At 38.0% G+C, this 15,071-nt stretch overlaps 2 protein-coding genes across 3 annotated transcripts; one reads left to right on the top strand and one right to left on the bottom strand.

Moving 5' to 3' along the window:
- Window positions 1–74: 74 nt before the first annotated feature.
- Window positions 75–2,390, bottom strand: LOC105840375 (tRNA selenocysteine 1-associated protein 1). The gene is made up of 5 exons (XM_012687287.3): window positions 2,029–2,390; window positions 1,731–1,928; window positions 961–1,283; window positions 454–653; window positions 75–372 (listed from the first exon to the last, which is right to left on the bottom strand). Exons 1-5 carry the CDS (start codon window positions 2,068–2,070, stop codon window positions 248–250), a joined length of 888 nt encoding a protein of 295 aa, XP_012542741.1. The 5' UTR covers window positions 2,071–2,390; the 3' UTR covers window positions 75–247.
- Window positions 2,391–3,253: 863 nt separating this feature from the next.
- On the top strand, window positions 3,254–14,864 carry LOC105837367. 2 transcript variants are annotated; one of them, XM_028194680.2, is made up of 12 exons: window positions 3,254–4,005; window positions 5,836–5,933; window positions 6,401–6,547; window positions 6,647–6,766; window positions 7,231–7,381; window positions 7,620–7,749; window positions 8,083–8,236; window positions 8,793–8,981; window positions 9,046–9,165; window positions 9,329–10,384; window positions 10,532–13,407; window positions 14,723–14,864. In XM_028194680.2, the coding sequence occupies exons 1-12, from the start codon at window positions 3,660–3,662 to the stop codon at window positions 14,730–14,732; spliced, it is 5,397 nt and encodes a 1,798-aa protein (XP_028050481.1). In that variant the 5' UTR covers window positions 3,254–3,659; the 3' UTR covers window positions 14,733–14,864. The 2 variants fall into 2 exon arrangements, with proteins under 2 accessions (XP_028050481.1, XP_012537546.1); XM_012682092.3 differs by having other exon boundaries at window positions 9,329–13,407.
- Window positions 14,865–15,071: the final 207 nt, after the last annotated feature.

The raw sequence follows: 15,071 nt of genomic DNA, 5'->3' as shown, positions 1-15,071 counted from the left end.
TAAATCATAATTGTTACATGTACAATATTTAGCAATTGAAGTACATTTATTTTGCAATAAAAAATTGCATGTCATATATATGAAAAATGGTTTATTTTCAATATCATAATTGGTAAAATATACTTTGTAATTACACATTTAAGAGATCTCATGAAATTTATTTTTGTTGTATACGTGTGATAATAATAATATTAATAATAATAATTTATCTTTGTGATTACTGCATCTTATTTTTTATTTTTAATCATTAATAACATAATTCTATTGTATCACAAGGAATCCATTTTGAACTTTCCAAAGCATCCCATAAATTATAATCTTGTTCGATTATTTCTCTGTTTGCCTTATCTATGTCAATGGGGATTGAATGCTCTGTGAAAAAAAAGAAAGGAAAAACAAAACTAGAATATTTAAATATATTATTATATATAATTATAAAGATAAATAACATACCGATCAATTCTAACTCATCTTCTTCGGGTTTCTGGTCGGATACGTAGCTGTTGTAAGCGTCTGACGTCGGCTCGCTTTCATAATAACCTTGTTGCCAAGCGCTGTAACTATTCCAATATGATGATGTATCATAGTAATTATACGCCTCTGAATTCATATTTGATGCAGGATATTCAGAAGTTGATTGCGGTGGTGTCGAACTGAAATATATATATATATATATATATATAATTATTAACATTAATTAACTATTTTACAATCATTTATCAACATTAATAAAAATTATCAATATTGAATAAACATTTATAAATGAAAAATTACAAATGAAAAACCAAACATAAGAAAATTATCAACTGCACAATTATTATTAATTAAATATACATAGTTTTCTCTCTCTCTTTGCAATACAATATTGAAAATTGTTGGTTCAAGTAATTATTAGAGAACAAAATTAATTTTTTTACAAACATTTTTTACTTGCATCATTAACATATAGTTGAAACATACCCAGATATTTTATTCCAAGGTCTAGGCACTGCATTGCAGATTTTCAAAGATTTTGTTCCTAGTCCCCTGTAGCCATTCATAGTGATTAGGCTGTTCTTTTGTTCCTCTTCATTTGCGAATCTGACAAAACCATATCCTTTACTGAATCCTGAACTGTCTAATATAACTTTGGCCGTTCTAATAGAGTTATATTTCGCAGCAAATGCTCTGTACAACGAGTAATCGTCCACATCAGTGGACAGATCACCTACCCAAATACTGAATTCTCGTTCAGTGGTTGGTTTCCCTGTAGTACTGGCGTGATTTAATCGGAATCGTACAGACTGCAAAATATATAAAATAATACATTATAATATTAAAGCCATGTAATTGTCAAAATTCAAGTTTGGTGCCTGGAACTGTCATTACATATATATGAAGCTAAAAATACTCCATTGATAAAAAAATAAATTCCCAAAACATAAATTTAACCACAAGGTAACTACAGACAGACAAATTGCTAAATACTATGTTATTCCTTGGAAGATAGAAAACCTCTAATAATAAATAAATTTTAAGTTTAATCTTCTGCAATAGAAATTAATTACAATATTTATAATTTGTTGACAAAAATTACAATTGTAATAAAATTAAGAGGAAACTTGGAGATTTACAAGGTAGCTTTCTTCCAGTAAGATAACTAGATTTGATAAGTATTATAATTATTATTCAATGAATACTACTGCAACTATTATTAAATTACGTTATTAACACTACATAACTATACTTACAGGATTTGAACCAGGTATCACCTTGCCATTCAACTTGTGCATGGCATCGAGAGCCATCTCGTCAGTTGGAAAATGAACAAAACAATATCCTGCGGGTTCTCCAGTGTATCGATTCCGCATTACTTTTACCGTCTGCGGCTGTTCACCCATTTTGTGAAATGCATTCATGATAAAGCTCTCCGTCATATATGGGTCCAACTAAAATAAAACAATTTTCAGTAACAGCACTCTCGTACTGGAGTAATCGTGCATATGGAAAAACAATTTCTTCTTAAAATTATGTAAACAATTTACTTACACCACCCATCCATAGCTGGCACAGTACCATAGGCCCTGACATTTTGTTTGCTGTTAATCTATCCTCTTCTAATAATTATTTATCTCTTCTGATCTGAGTAAATTTTGTAAGATAAGAAATGTACAAGAATTTTATATTATTTTTTTAGTTGCAGATTTTATTTTCAAAGAATATATGTTGAATGTACAGTGTGATAACATAGACTGTATATTTTCGCGGAATCACGATATTTTGATAAACTGCTTGGTTTAAAATTTACGATTAGAATATTTCGATCATGCGAAAATTAAATTAGAATGTATGTAAACACATCGACGTACACGCGAAGGATCAGTCATAGAGAACCTCTGAAGGAGAGAGTGGCAAACTGATCACGTGAACGCTCCCATCGAATCAGAAAAGACGCGGTCTCTCTGTCTATTTAGTGAGCCTCTGAGAGAGAGAGAGAGAGAGAGAGAGAGAGAGAGAGAGAGAGAGAGAGAGAGAGAGAGAGAGAGAGAGAGAGAGAGCGATAACCTGATCATGTGACCGCGTGCTTAACGCCCTCATCGAATCAGAAGAGACGCGATTTGCCACTCTCTCCCTCAGAGGCTCTCTAAACAGTCAGGATCAGGGCCCCTATTCTTGAATTCATTCGCAAGAAAACGTATGCGCAAATACCCGCTCTAACAGAAAAGTTGCAAGTTTATTGGTTGAAAGCCATACGATAGCCAATAAATTTTCAACTTTTCTGTAAGAACAGAATTTGCGAATACGTTTCTCTTGCGAATGAATTCAAGAATAGGGGCCCAGTGGTTAGGTTCAGAAAACACAAGTGATCAGTGAACGGTCAGTGATTATTGGTCCTTACTGTTAGATCTATAAATTTAGACCAATTATATTAGCGAATTACTCAATTATTGTGCAACGGTTGAGTAATTCGCTAATATAATTGGTCTAAATTTATAGATATAACAGTAAGGGCCAATAACTGACCGCTCACTGATCACTTTTGTGTTTTCTGAACGTAACCATTGGGCACATTCAGCAGACTCAGCAGCTAAGTAGCAATCGAACATGCTTGGTTCTGACTTATAGAACCAACAAATCAACGGCATTATTCAACGGAAAATCTAGTAATATTGCTCAACTGTTGAGTCTGCTGATGTAGCCATTGTCCAGACTCTTATTTCTAGGGACTTTAGTCTCGCTTTCTCGCGCGCGCCGTGCGCGGCTAGCGGCGGCCAGCGGCGGCGTGCGCAACTTCAACTTTGATGGCAACAAAGATGGCGGGTGTAGTGCGCGCAGCGATTATGTGCCTCCGCTGGGCGCGTTGACGTGCCTGACGAACGTGCGTGGTGCCCGGTCAGCGCGGGCAGCGTGTGCACTGTGCCGCGGACACGAACGCGCAAGCGGACGTGCGTCGTGCTTGCGTGCGTGCGTGAGTGCATGTGTGCGTGTCGCGTGTGTGCGTGCATGCGTGCGTGCATGCGTGCGTACGCGTGCGACGATTACGCGATTCGTCGGTCGTCGTGTGCGCGCGTGAATGCGCGCGTGCTGCTGCCTTGAGTGGTCGCATTGAGCGATCGCGGGTGGCTCGCGTTTCCGACGTGTGTTCCGACGATAATAATAATGTCAGAGGCCCCGGAAGCATGAGCGAAGGAGCGGACTTGGGTGCGCGGACCAGCGGGGATACGATCACGACCTTGGGCGACGAGGGCGAGCAGCGTGAGCGCGATGCGACGGCGACGACGCCGACAACGCCGCCACCGCTGCCGCTGCCACCGCAGCCGTCGGCGGCGGCGGCGGACACCGGTAGACGGGTGCGCTTCGGCACCGGCGGCCCCCCGCCGTCGCCCTATATGTGGATCGACGGCCGTCAGCTGCGAAGCGCCCTGGCTTGGACCAAGAAATGGCCGCCCCGACGAGTCAGCTTTCCCTTGAGCGACAGTCACTTGGTGACCGGCTACCTCGAACCCGACAATCCCTGGCGGCACGGTGAGTATCCTGCTGTCCCCTACTGCGTGGTGCGACATGGTGCTCTTCTCGCTCTCTCGCATTCCTAGTTTTTAACATCAGGCCTTGAGCGTCGGAGCATCACTCCGGAGTACTCTACGTATTCGGAGCGCACTTTGTGTTTAATATAGGTTCAATGACATTTAATGTTACACAGTTGCGATCTAGTAGATCTGGTTAGCAATTTATCATTGACATTTGCGCGACACACACACACACACACACACACACACACACACACACACACACACACACACACACACAGGTGGAGGAGAATGACATAATTAATCTGGATTTAGTGTTGGCAAAAGTCGACACGATCAGTTAGTGGATGTTTTGTCGTAGGATCTGAAGAATGCTTAGTGCTTGTGTTCTCAGGTATGATGTAAATTTGATCGCCGACATCATGTCAATTATTCCTAGAGACAATAGAATTTCATTACGGTGTTTTACGATTTTGTGCAAAGGTATACGATGTGATTAATCCGATGTTACAATGTTCCAGGGTTATCAAGATTTAAATTAAAGAAACTAAACTAATTTTGAATGTTATTTAAAATGCAACGAGTTGTGACTATTCGCCATTGTACAAATTAATGAATAAGTTAATGGATTTGAAATCTAGGCTGTAAATTGTAAATTAGATAAAAAATATAGCAAGAAGCATTAATCGCATTGAAAAGTTTCTATATGAAATGTATGATGTAATAGATAAACATGTAAAAACCTATGATAAATCTGCGATTAATTTTTAAATCAATTTCTATTAATTCTCTTTTTAATAGTTAAAAATTTTTTTAATTGGACAGAATTTATTGTACGCTTAAAACGTTGCTTAGGTCAGATTAATAATTATTTATGGAAATGTTTGTATATTATGATTTTATATTATAATAGTAAAGTTGTTCACATGATTTCTTTATCCTTAGCACAGTTGTATTTTGTTACTATGCTATTAGGTTTTTTTATAGACTGTCCCAAGTGAAGGATTTCGCAATGTATACCACGTACTAATTATAAGTTTGATGAGAGAGCGATAGCGAGAGAGATATGAAAATCTGATACATTAATAAATACGACAGAAATTGTAACAACATATATATATATATATATAATTTTCTCTTACTGTGTAATTACTGTGTAAATTGTGTGATGATGTAAAATAAATAAATAGATGATTATATACACCATAACATTACAGACTTTTTTTTTAACTTTACACTCATATTCTAGCTATTTTACATGTTATCTTGTGATATATTATATATGCATAAATTACATACATACAAATTCTTTACCACGTCAGAAGAAATGCGAAAAATAGCGAAGATATTAAATGTGAACTCATCAAATAGAAATTTTATTTTGTTTAAAAAATTTTTTTCTTTAAAATCTCTTTTATTATCTTCGAAATATATTCAAATATATATATATATATATATATATATATATATATATATATATACACACATAAGTGTGTATTCTTCTATCTATCTTAAATGTTATATTGTGTCTTGCGATATATTATGTACATATATTATATATTACGTACAAATACTTTTTACGTCAGAAGAAATTGCACAACGAAGTCATTAAATATATAGAAATTCCATTTTGTGTCTTATAAAATTTCCCCCCTCTATTCCTATTAAAAAAAACCTTCCATCTTCTATCATCTTCTATTTTATTCACGCGCGAAATGTAATATATAATGCGAAGTTATATATTCACATTTTAAATAGAGATGCGATTTTTGAAATTTGTTCTAATTTATATTGTTTGTAAAATGAAACTATTAATAATTGTTCCCAGCTGAAAATGTGAGTCGCGAGGACTTAATCTTTGCATACAAGGAGTCTTGCGCACGTCACGCCACCGAACCCTTGCAAAATGTTTTAGTTCAACTTGAGGTAAATTTATTTACTTCTTCGTATCACTCCAAGCAATTATATTATATACATATTACATATATTATATATTTTTATATGACATATTAAAAGTAACTTAATTATAGGCATATTAAATTCAATGATGTCGAAATATGAGTAACATATTTCGACAAAATAACAATCTCAAGAATATGATATATATATATATGTGTGTGTGTATGTATATATTGAGTTTGTTTACTTCACGAAAACACTAACTGAAATAAAACAATTTATTTTTTTTATTCTTCCTTTATTACGGTATTTGTACATATTCTTTCTGGCGATATACTTTTTTTTATTAAATAAATTGTCATAGTAATATATGGACTTGCTGCTTTGAAGAATGAAGAAAAGTTTTTACAAGCTTCGCCATTCAGTAAACTGAACGATAGGAAAAAAGAGTTTTGGAGTTCACTTTCACACGTATTCTCATTCTTGTTACATAGACTTTGGATATATCTCAAGAACGCTGTGAAGAACTGAATTTGAAGGGAGAAGTCTTGGATCAGGATCATATTGAACCGATTGAAGAAATACTGAAGAGAGTACAGTTTAATAAAATTAATTTAGAAGGAACTTCTCTAAATGACGAGGTATTTTGTATGAAAAAAAAAAAAAAACGTATTTTATGTTATTAAGTATTGATTTTTACCACATACACGTATGATATTAATGAACAATTATTTTTACAGAGTTCCGTGATATTATTTGATATGCTGGAGTATTATGAGTCTGCAACACATTTAAATATCTCATCTAATCCAGAAATCGGAGCACGCGGCTGGCAAGCATGCTCACATATGATTAAGAAGGTATTTATGCAATTAATAAAAGAATTTTTGTAAAACTTTTATATTAGTTGTATGTCAAAATTACTTTCCAAATCACCTTTATTTTTGCTTTTATTCTGGTTAAATTAATTTACTGCTGGATATTTCAGAATATATTGATTAATTGCTGTAACAATAACATAATTCAGAAAGTAAAATTTTCCAATTTAAATGTTTTGAATCATAAAAATTTTGTATTATTTTTTAATGCAATTTTGATGTAATGATTTACTGATTGTAGAAAAAAGTAATCATTAGCTCTTTAGTCAGCGTATCAAATTTTTACATACATCAGAATTATTTTTTCTTCAAAAGTATTTAAAAAATGATAATTTTTTAATTATATCATTGTTGTAGCAAATAATTGTAGTGATATGATAATGCTTCCATCACGATATATGTAAAGTGAAAGTGCTAGGAATTAATATATCTCGTTGTTGATTTAGACTGAAAGTATAGAGCAGTTCGAAGCGGGGGATATAAAGTTTGATGAACAAAATATGAATATTCTGACTCGTGCACTACGAGTAGTTTGCCATCTCCAAGTCCTTAAATTGGAGAATTGTGGACTATCAGGCAGAGCAATTATCATGCTTGGTATTTATCACATAACATTTTTTTTATGTGTTATTAGAATATTGTGTATTATATTGGATCTACAATGTAATCGTGTTGTTTGCAATTTATTAATAAAGTAACATTTACCGTTATAATTCGCAAGAGTGTATTGACGTATTAAAATATTAAAATGTTAATCAAAGTTATTGCAATTATTAAAGTAAATTTCTTTTAGGAAATGATTCATATGGATTATGACTCTTTGTTTTTCTAACAGTTACAGCCCTAAAAATAAATACCGGTATACGGGAACTATATTTAGCCGATAACGGGCTTGACTTATACGACGCTATACAGCTTGGATCTCTTCTAAGGATGAACAATCAGTTGCAATTGCTCGATATTAGGTATGTACTCTTTGATATAATTAACAACGATTTTTTGTTAAATTTTTCGAAACCATAATGAATACATGTATGGAGTAATTTTAAAAAATTTAATCTTAAGCAGAGAGATTTCTATGAGTTCTTAAATTCTTGCGAAAATTAGTAGAAATTATATGTTTTACATAATATAATCATTACATATTATAGTCGGAAAACACTATAAGAACAATATTTTTGTAGGTGGTAGATTTGCTTTATCTTTATGAGAGGCATGTGTTATGCTTAAACGAGCAATGACGTTAGTACATATTTTTTTATGTTAAATTTAATGTTTTTTTTTTAAATATTTCTCAGTAATAATAACGTCCAGGACGACGGAGTACGAGATATATTGGAGGGCTTGATCAATCAAGTAAATGAGGACAAAACTGGCAAGGGACTTAGCATTCTGATATTATGGAATAATCGTCTGACCAAGAAATCATCACCTTATTTCTCGAGGATTATAGTATGTATTATGAACATCTTTTCATATATTAGTGTCAATGATATTAATGATACATATCTCAAGATAACTTTTATGATTTATTATATACATGTAAATTATTACTAATTGTAATTCATATTATAGTCAATAATGTTCTTGCAAAGGAATTTTATTTAACGAGATTATTACTTGGAACTGTTAATTCATTATACCAATTATTTGTAGTGTTTTTAATATTTGCTTATTTATTATTTACTATTTTCATTTAATTATATTATTTATTTAATATTTACTTAATATTTATTATTTCTAAGTATGTTTATTTCTGCTACTATTATTAAATGTATTAGTGTAATTGGAAATAAGACAATTATCAGTTTATTCAATTTATAATTTAGTACAGTTAATAAGAATCGCGAACAAAAGAAAATCCAATATAATTAAAAATAAAAAATAAAATAAATAGAACAACAAAAAATACTTTTTGTAATGTGATTAGAAATAAAAAATAAAATAAATAGAATAACAAAAAATACTTTTTGTAATGTGCTATTTTATTACATAATAATTTTATCAGGCATTATCGAAAACATTGGAGACTTTGAATATCGGCCAGAACATGCTGACAGATGAGACACTGAGCATCGTTAATGAGTCATTGAAGCAAAATCGTGTTCTCCTACAATTGGGCATGCAATCTACGGAGCTCACATGCGATGGAATAATCACGCTCACTGAGATAATAGAGACGAATCAAGTTTTGCAGGTAAAGTTTCGCTAATACTCTTAATATTTGCCTGTGTTCTATATCACTCTTTTTTTTTTTATAGAGGATAGATTTACGGGATAATAGTATACAAATGCGCGGAATGCACGCTCTCGTGAATGTTATGAAGAAGAACAAGACCATTACGCAGATTGATTTAGATGACAGTCCTCGAATAAGAATAGTGAGTGTTGATACTATTATTTCATGCGAGTCTTACAAGTTTTGGAGTTATGTCTTTTTTTATTAAGGATTTGTGAGTAACAAAAAGTTGTTTGTTTAATAATGCCTATGTTTTGTAATGTTTTTATATTTAATACAATTGTCTTTATTTTTTACATGTAAAGGATGGTCCCTTGCACCAGTATAAAGAAATGGCTGCGGAAGTTCGTAGTTGCTGCAGGCAGAACGAGGAACGCCGTCTGCTAGAGGAGTCCACCGAGGACGTTGAGAGCCCGCGGCATTCGAACCGGCTGCTGAACGCGAGCTTTCGTAAGATCTCGCTTACCTGTCAGACACTGCCAAGCCCATCGCGATCGGCAGCGATGTTAGCCGCCGACGAGTCGGCGGCGACGCGCGTCATGCTGGAGCCAAAGCGCACCAGCGGAGGCCGTCTGCGCTCCCCGGCTCCCAGTCCCATCCCCTCGCCCGTGGCCAGTCCAATCCCAAGCCCGTCCCGGAATCGCTTCGTCGTGTGTCGAGTGTCGGAGGCGTCGTTGCGCTCCGCTGAATCCTCGGTGTCCTCCTCACCAGTCACTCCGCCGTCTCTCGGTTCCTCCCCGTCCCTTGGCTCTTCCCCATCTTTTTTCCCCAATGCGAGCGGCGGCCCGTCGCGGTTTCGCGTGTCGGTCGTCGAGTCGGCGGGCGCCGACCACTCGTCGCCAAAATCGGTCGTCGCCTCCTCCAGCGGCAGCTCGGTCACAATTGGTTTTAACGTCAGAATCGACGTAGCCGACTCCGACGATCCCGACGGCGCGACCAAGACAGACACGCACGCGTCGCCTACCACTAGCAGTAGCACCACCGTGTCCGTAGATACTCTTAACGTAGTTGCGACATCAACAGAAATGTCTTCAAACGAAGACATTGCCAAAAACGAAGATCGTTGTGACGTTGAAGGAACGAGAAGGGAGGAGGAATGTGTACATCAAGCTGAATCGCGATTCTGGACGAATAATAGAGTGACGTGTAAAAGTGAACACGATGTAGTGACGGAGGTCGAAAAGCGATTAGTTCAAAAGGACGTAATTGCGATGCCGCGGTCTGAAAGAAACGAGGATATCACGATTCGTGAGGATCAGAGCAACGTTACCGTAGATTTCGAGAGCGGCGCGACGTCCGACATGGATACCGAGGTGATTGAGGATCGTCCCGTCGTGCATACGAGTACAAAGGAACTACAGGTACCTGTGTATCCGAGTGAGGATACAGCTTCGAAAACTAGTGTAATCGAGGATAAAGCCCTGCTAAAATCTTTATCTTCGAATGACACTTCGGAAATGCGCGTGAATCGAACGACTTCGGAAGGATTGTCCACTTGTGTTTTACAGTCTTCCGTGAGCAATATCTCGGGAACGTCCTCGACTCGCACGGCAGAGTCACAGAGTTGGCGGCAACAGGCGAACACGTCGGTGCAGAAGCACAAGTCCAGCCTGGAGAAGCTTCTGTCTTTATTCCAGCATCCCGGCCAATTTTTCTCGGACACCGCAAGCGCTGCCGCGGACACAAGAAGCACTTTACAGGAGAACGTGAGTGGCGTGATGGCACTGGGCGACAGGTTGCAGCAGTATCTGAAAGAGAACCGAACCAAGAGCAGTGCCAACAGCTCATGGTCTTCGGAACCTGGATCTCTGTTGAGAAACAGATCGGTGAGAGTAAACGTATCGCAGTTACAGAGCTTGACTAATATATTTGCGTCTTTCAAGCTCGAACCTCATGCGAGTCTCGTCGAGCATAGCACTAAGTTCTTCGGTCAGGCGAAGAATCAAGACACGAGTGTTAGAGAGAACGATTCAGATCAATTGGCAGAAGTCGAGTTTGCGAGAATCGACGAAAAGAATTTGTCCAGTCAGGAAAAGAGTCAGGTTGCGAGAAACGATGACAGCAATTTGATCGGGGAGAAGAACAGCAAGAGTAGTTTATGTGATCAGGAGCAAAATCGAATTACGAAGGACAGTGAGGATTTAATCAATGAAAAGACTCAGATTGTCAAGAATGACGATTTATTTGTTGAAGAAAATCAGATAGAAAGAAATAACGAGCAGAAATCATTTGATCGGGTTGTTAAAGATAATGAGAAGAATTTGATCAAGGAAGAGAGTCAAACTTCAAATGATGAGAGTAATTTATTGGATCAAGTAAAAAATCAAGTTGTGAAAGTTAACGAAAAGGATTCAGAAGAGCAAGAGAAGAAACAAGTTGCTAGAAGCATCGATGAGAGTTTCGAAGATCAGGAGAAGATTCAGGTTGTTATTGACGACGAAAATGTACAACATCAGGGAGCAGAAGATGAGATCGCAAGTGACAACGAGCACGATCTAAGCAATCGGGAGAAGATATCTACGAAAAATAACGAGAACTTGGATCAAGACAACAGGATCGCGAGAAAGGACGAAGAAGGTACGGACGTGCAAATTGTTAATGAGGAGAGTGTTACGGAGGACGGTGTGTGTCGCGCGGATCAGTTACATATAAAATCTGACGATCAGAACCTGAACTTTAGTAATCGACTGTTACCTGAAAGTGTGCAATCAAAGGACGATTTTGTTGATAATTTAGTATTAGATGGCGGCTATGTCGAGTCGGCGATTTCGTCACCGGCGAGCAAATCCACTGTGTGTGTAACTGTAGGGTTAACGGACGTAACCAGATATTCTGCTTTAGATTTAAGCAAGACCGACAGTACAGGGTGTAACGATGATTTTATTATTAGTGACTACGCGCAGGATTCAGAACGTATAGAGCGTAACGTTAAATGTTCGAAACGCGACAATCTGGAGAATTTAGAACGTGACGGAGTGAAAACTTTAGAGACTAATAACGATACGGAGTGTTTAGAATATAATGACGCGATTGGGGGAGCGGATGCCTTAATGGCGTGGATATGTGATACAACCACGGACAGTATTAATCAGACTAGTGATAATAGTTTTCCGATTTGTAACGTAGAGTACGATAGGAAAACCGTAAGTAGCTTAAGTACTATGAGAGCGTTGTCGACGATAAACATGGACGGCGACATCGGTGCGATTAGATGTACGTCGGACAACTGCGGGACGTCGTCGATGTCGGTGGACGATCACGTTGGAACATTGTTGGAGGATGTTGACTCGGGCAACCGCTTAAGCGAGGAAGTTACCAGCAGCATGTGCTGCGTTATTGACCAAGACAATCGTCAATGCGAGTCTACGAAGAGAGAGGAGGAGGAAGAGAAGGAAGAGAACAACCCGGTGGAAGTTCTCAATGATGATGATGATGATAATGATGATGCTTGCCGCGACTCCGCTGACTATAAAAGTACAAGTGTAAATATTAAAGTAGAATCACGTGAATCGGTGACGAATTCGGGGAACTGGGAGACGTTCGAGGAGCATCACGAGAAACAGCCTTCTTTCATGCCAAATAATGTTGATGTACATCGAACTACTCCTAAAGACGCGGCCGAGACCAAGGCCCAGACACCGGAAGACACCGTCGACGATTGCGGCAGGCGGACCATTGATCCGACCATCCTCGTCACGCCGTACGAAATGTCCGCGAATCAGGACAAGTCCGACGCGGAGGATTTCCTCTTTTGCATGACGGACGTCTCCACGGACGGCACTTCTGTAGAGGACGAATTGTCACCGAGTGTTCCGTCGAGGAGCTCACCGAACGACGGGACGATCAAAACAGCGGAGTCGTACTTCGAGCTGTCTGCCTCGAGGACAACGTCATCGACGAGCACGCTGCTGATTGAGAATCCTGAGAACGTGCACAGGAACAGCCAGGACTCTGGTATCGAGGAAACCGCCCTGACAACACTCGACGATGCCGTCGTCAGTACGGTGGACGCGCATCCGTTGCCACCGCCACGCAGCAGCCTCCAGGAGAGCGTGGACTCCGGGATCGAGTCGGAATGCTCGTCGATATGTGTCAGAATGGAACCCGCCGCATCTGAACGGACGCCGCTGGAGGTCGTCGTTGTTCCGAAGAGGCCCTCGCGCAACAATGACAACGGCGTGGGCGACGACAACGTTGAGTACGGGGAGTTCACATCGGATTTTCTTGCGAGGAAAGCGCAACTGGTGGTAGATAACGACAGCATGAACGACGATGTCACGCACTCGTACCTTAACAGCAACAAGTGCACGTCGGTTGTCAGTACGGTACGGCCCGTCGCCGACGAAGACGTCGCGCACTCTCCCGCAACCGTGCACGGCACCAGGTGAGTATACTCTGAGCGCGAGAGCACCAGGCGGTGCTTTCACCTCCGGAAGCTTCTTCGAAATTTCCTACAAGAACCCTAGAATGCGTTACGCGCGCTATTCACTCGACGTAGCTGGCTTACAATCCTCTCAGCGACATAATCTCGACAGAAAAGAAGAATAAATGTGGCAAACGTTCCGCACCACCGGGGAAAATACAAACGTCGCTCTTTCACCAATATGCTGTTACATATTAAACGAACCATACAAAACTCGTTTGGAATTTAGTTTCATTTAGCTAACAATAAGAGGAGTTCCCTTTAACGGATTCTCTTCGGTTCGCCACAATTTTACAACACAATTCAATCAGATATAAATTTTACTCAAAATTGAGTTTTTCCGACGTCTAAGTGATTTCGTCACATTTTAGCTTAAAATTATTAAGAAACAAGAAATGGCAATGCCAACAGAGATAATTACACTTGTCAATGGATGACTTACGATATGCATTAATATGGAAGGACACTGTACGTTCTAAGGGTTTAACATGACTGACGGAAAGGATGTTTCTTTCACTGCTTCGACTTTTCTTGGTTTTTTGCTTATTCGCTTTTGCAACTTGCGATATCAGCTTTCATTGTTGCTATTGTTGGGAACGTTTGGAGAATTCAAAAAGTTTCGAATGCTCTGCCTATCGCGATGGCTTAAATGTAAAGAAACGTTAAAAAACAGTCGCTAAATATGGGCAAGGGGCAAGGGATATAATTGTTTCGTTTCTTTTGCGGAAGAAATCATTTGGAGCATTCGAAAGATTCACTTCGAAGACTCATATGTTCTTACACAAGATTTCTACAGAAGTTTCAACCTTTATTTTGCGACTTGTTGGCGATCTTTTTGTTCCTTGCTGAATACATATTTTACCCTATTTTTATTTGTCTATTTGTAACAAACACATTAACATCTTTGCTTCATTAACAGGTCATTAAAAGAAATTATTTTCTTGTTCACGCTACCATTTGCATACGTGTACATTTTTCTCTTAAAATGTGTATGTTTCCTCTATCTATTTCCTCTGCCATGCACATCTTTATCTTAACTTCAATTTCTAGAAACCTCAATATACTACAATTTAAAATAAATTATAGTCACAGTAACTATAATTATATAATAAACAAGCTGAAAAGTTTAATTTTCTCAATACTTCTTTAGAAGCTAAAATTTTACTTATTTTTTGAACACTTTCACAGCTTTTCCTTTAAAATGTAAAATGCACTATTTATATATACAATATTAATTTAGGAGATGAGTACAAAACTTGTGTTTTATTTTTTGCAGTCCGAAATAATGCAGCGAAGGAGAAAGAAGGGAAAGCGAAGGATAGCGAAGGGAACGAGACGAAAGCGATCGAGTATGACGTCGACGATGATGATATCGACGAACTCAAAGAAGTCATGAGACAGCTCGAGCCAAAGTATCGGCGCTATGCTAACTGGCGGATTTAAATGCTATTTGAAATGCTGTCTATCAATTCTTTTCGAAAATTGTTGATGCAAAACGGATGCATGCTTGGCTCCAAGGACTCTGTTGATTCCGTGGACGTTTATACATTCTTTTTTGGCGTCTTTGTTCTATCAATCATTGATATTGTAGAGCTTTTAGTTGACTTTCTTATCCTCTCGCGCTT

Source organism: Monomorium pharaonis, chromosome 2 (assembly GCF_013373865.1).
Source record: "Monomorium pharaonis isolate MP-MQ-018 chromosome 2, ASM1337386v2, whole genome shotgun sequence".
NCBI classification, from domain to species: Eukaryota; Metazoa; Arthropoda; class Insecta; order Hymenoptera; family Formicidae; genus Monomorium; species Monomorium pharaonis.
This window is presented reverse-complemented; position numbering and strand designations above follow the sequence as displayed.

Bases quoted from the DNA above. Each gene is read 5' to 3' on its own strand.
- LOC105837367 (XM_012682092.3), top strand. From the start codon at position 3,660: ATGAGCGAAGGAGCGGACTTGGGTGCGCGGACCAGCGGGGATACGATC. The intron at 4,006-5,835 runs GTGAGTATCCTG...AATTGTTCCCAG, and splicing joins CGACAATCCCTGGCGGCACG to CTGAAAATGTGAGTCGCGAG. The intron at 5,934-6,400 runs GTAAATTTATTT...CTTGTTACATAG, and splicing joins ATGTTTTAGTTCAACTTGAG to ACTTTGGATATATCTCAAGA.
- LOC105840375 (XM_012687287.3), bottom strand. From the start codon at position 2,070: ATGTCAGGGCCTATGGTACTGTGCCAGCTATGGATGGGTGGT. The intron at 654-960 runs GTATGTTTCAAC...TATATATTTCAG, and splicing joins CCTTGGAATAAAATATCTGG to TTCGACACCACCGCAATCAA. The intron at 373-453 runs GTATGTTATTTA...TTTTTTTCACAG, and splicing joins AGATGAGTTAGAATTGATCG to AGCATTCAATCCCCATTGAC.